Raw genomic sequence first — 1,593 nt, 5'->3', positions numbered from 1 at the left:
GAAGTAATCAGTGAGGACGAGAATGAAACGCCGCTGGCGGGAGCATGGAAGAGGTCCTATGTTATCCATTGCCCATCGCATGAACGGGTACGGTGTGACCGTCGTTCGTAACATTTCAGTTGGACAATGGATGCTTGGTGCATGCCGTTGGTATTTGTCGCAGCTTCTGGCGTAGGACTCGCAATCTGCGTTCATCGTTGGCCAGAAGAAGCCTAGGCTTCTCACTTTGATTGCTAATGCTCGTCCACCCGAATGGTTTCCTCCAGCGCCTTCGTGTGTTTTGGTCATAACCCTGACTGTTTCTTCGCCATGGATACATTTGAGGAGTACTTTACTCGCAGTCCATCGATGGAGTTTGTTGTCTAGGACGACATAATGGGCACTGCGCGTTTTTAGTCGGCGGGCTGCCCATTTCTCGGTTGGAAGTTCCCCCTTTGAGAGATAGTCGATGAACTCAGTTCGCCCGTCGGGGCCGAATTCATCAGTAACGAGAGTGTTGGTTTCGGCGATTGGGGCTATGATGATGGTTTGGTCCGTCGAGATATCGATGCTCGGCTTCTCAATGCGGTGTATTGGAATAGTTCGTTTAACTTGGTCTTTGGTCCGTCGAGATATCGATGCTCGGCTTCTCAATGCGGTGTATTGGAATAGTTCGTTTAGCTTGGTCACGAAGCTTGCTTCCAAGGGCTGCAAGGGCGTCGGCGCAGACGTTTTATCCTCTGGAAACTTTGACGAGTTTGAAGAATTCGAACTCTGCGGCTAAGCCCTGTACGATCTTGAGGTAGGCGTCCATCCGATCGTTGCGGGTGTCGTAATCGCCGCTAAACTGACTGGCGACTAACTGCGAGTCGCAGTAGGCGCTTAGGCGTTTGGCCTTGACAGATTTTGCTAAGCGGAGTCCAGCGATCAAAGATTCGTATTCTGCTTCGTTGTTCGAGGCTGGAAAGCCGAAGCTAAAAGAATGCCTGATCAATTCGCCGGTCGGGGATTGCAGTTGAACTCCAGCACCTGCGCCCCTGTTAGTCGAAGATCCGTCGACATGCAGTGTCCAGTTTGGGTTTGGGAGTGTGAGATCTTGCTCTAACTCCGGGGCCAATTCGATTAAGAAGTCTACGAGAACCTTAGATTTCGCTGCAGTTCTGTTCTTGTAAGTGATATCAAGCTCACCGAGTTCGATAGCCCACTTCGTTAGTCTTCCGGACCTGTTTCTATTTTGAAGTATCGTTCGGAGGGGCTGGTCGGTTAATAGTTCAACCGAATGTGACTGAAAGTAAGGGCGAAGCTTTCTCGCCGCTTCGATGACTGCCAGTGCCATTTTCTCCAGAGTTGGGTATCGCGTTTTGGTCCGGTCATGCGCTTACTCGTGTAGAAGATTGGCTTTTGCTCACCACGATCCTCTTTTATTAGAACGCTACTGACTGCTGCTTGTGATACTGCGACATAAAGAGATAGAACGTCGCCGACGTCTGGCTTGGCGAGAACGGGTGGAGTTGTCAGATAATGCTTGAGTTGCATAAATGCCTCCTCGCATTTCTCGTCCCAGATAAACCTTTTGTTACCTCGGAGGAGGTCGTAGAATGGCAAGCATTTGTC

The 1,593-nt window shown here is 50.3% G+C and overlaps 1 protein-coding gene across 1 annotated transcript in view; it reads right to left on the bottom strand.

Annotated features, from left to right (window-relative positions):
- Nucleotides 1–712: 712 nt before the first annotated feature.
- The window catches only part of LOC106335718, a 2,238-nt gene continuing 1,357 nt past the window's right edge, over nucleotides 713–1,593 (bottom strand). Inside the window, exons 3-4 of the mRNA XM_013774316.1 lie at nucleotides 1,362–1,549; nucleotides 713–1,302 (exon numbers count right to left, since the gene is read on the bottom strand). Of these exons, the coding sequence (XP_013629770.1) occupies nucleotides 713–1,302; nucleotides 1,362–1,549 (778 nt within the window). The remainder of the gene's footprint in view (nucleotides 1,303–1,361; nucleotides 1,550–1,593) is intronic.

Source organism: Brassica oleracea, chromosome C1, assembly GCF_000695525.1.
Source record: "Brassica oleracea var. oleracea cultivar TO1000 chromosome C1, BOL, whole genome shotgun sequence".
NCBI classification, from domain to species: Eukaryota; Viridiplantae; Streptophyta; class Magnoliopsida; order Brassicales; family Brassicaceae; genus Brassica; species Brassica oleracea.
The sequence above is the reverse complement of the archived record's forward strand: the minus strand, read 5'-3'. Positions and strand labels throughout refer to the sequence as shown.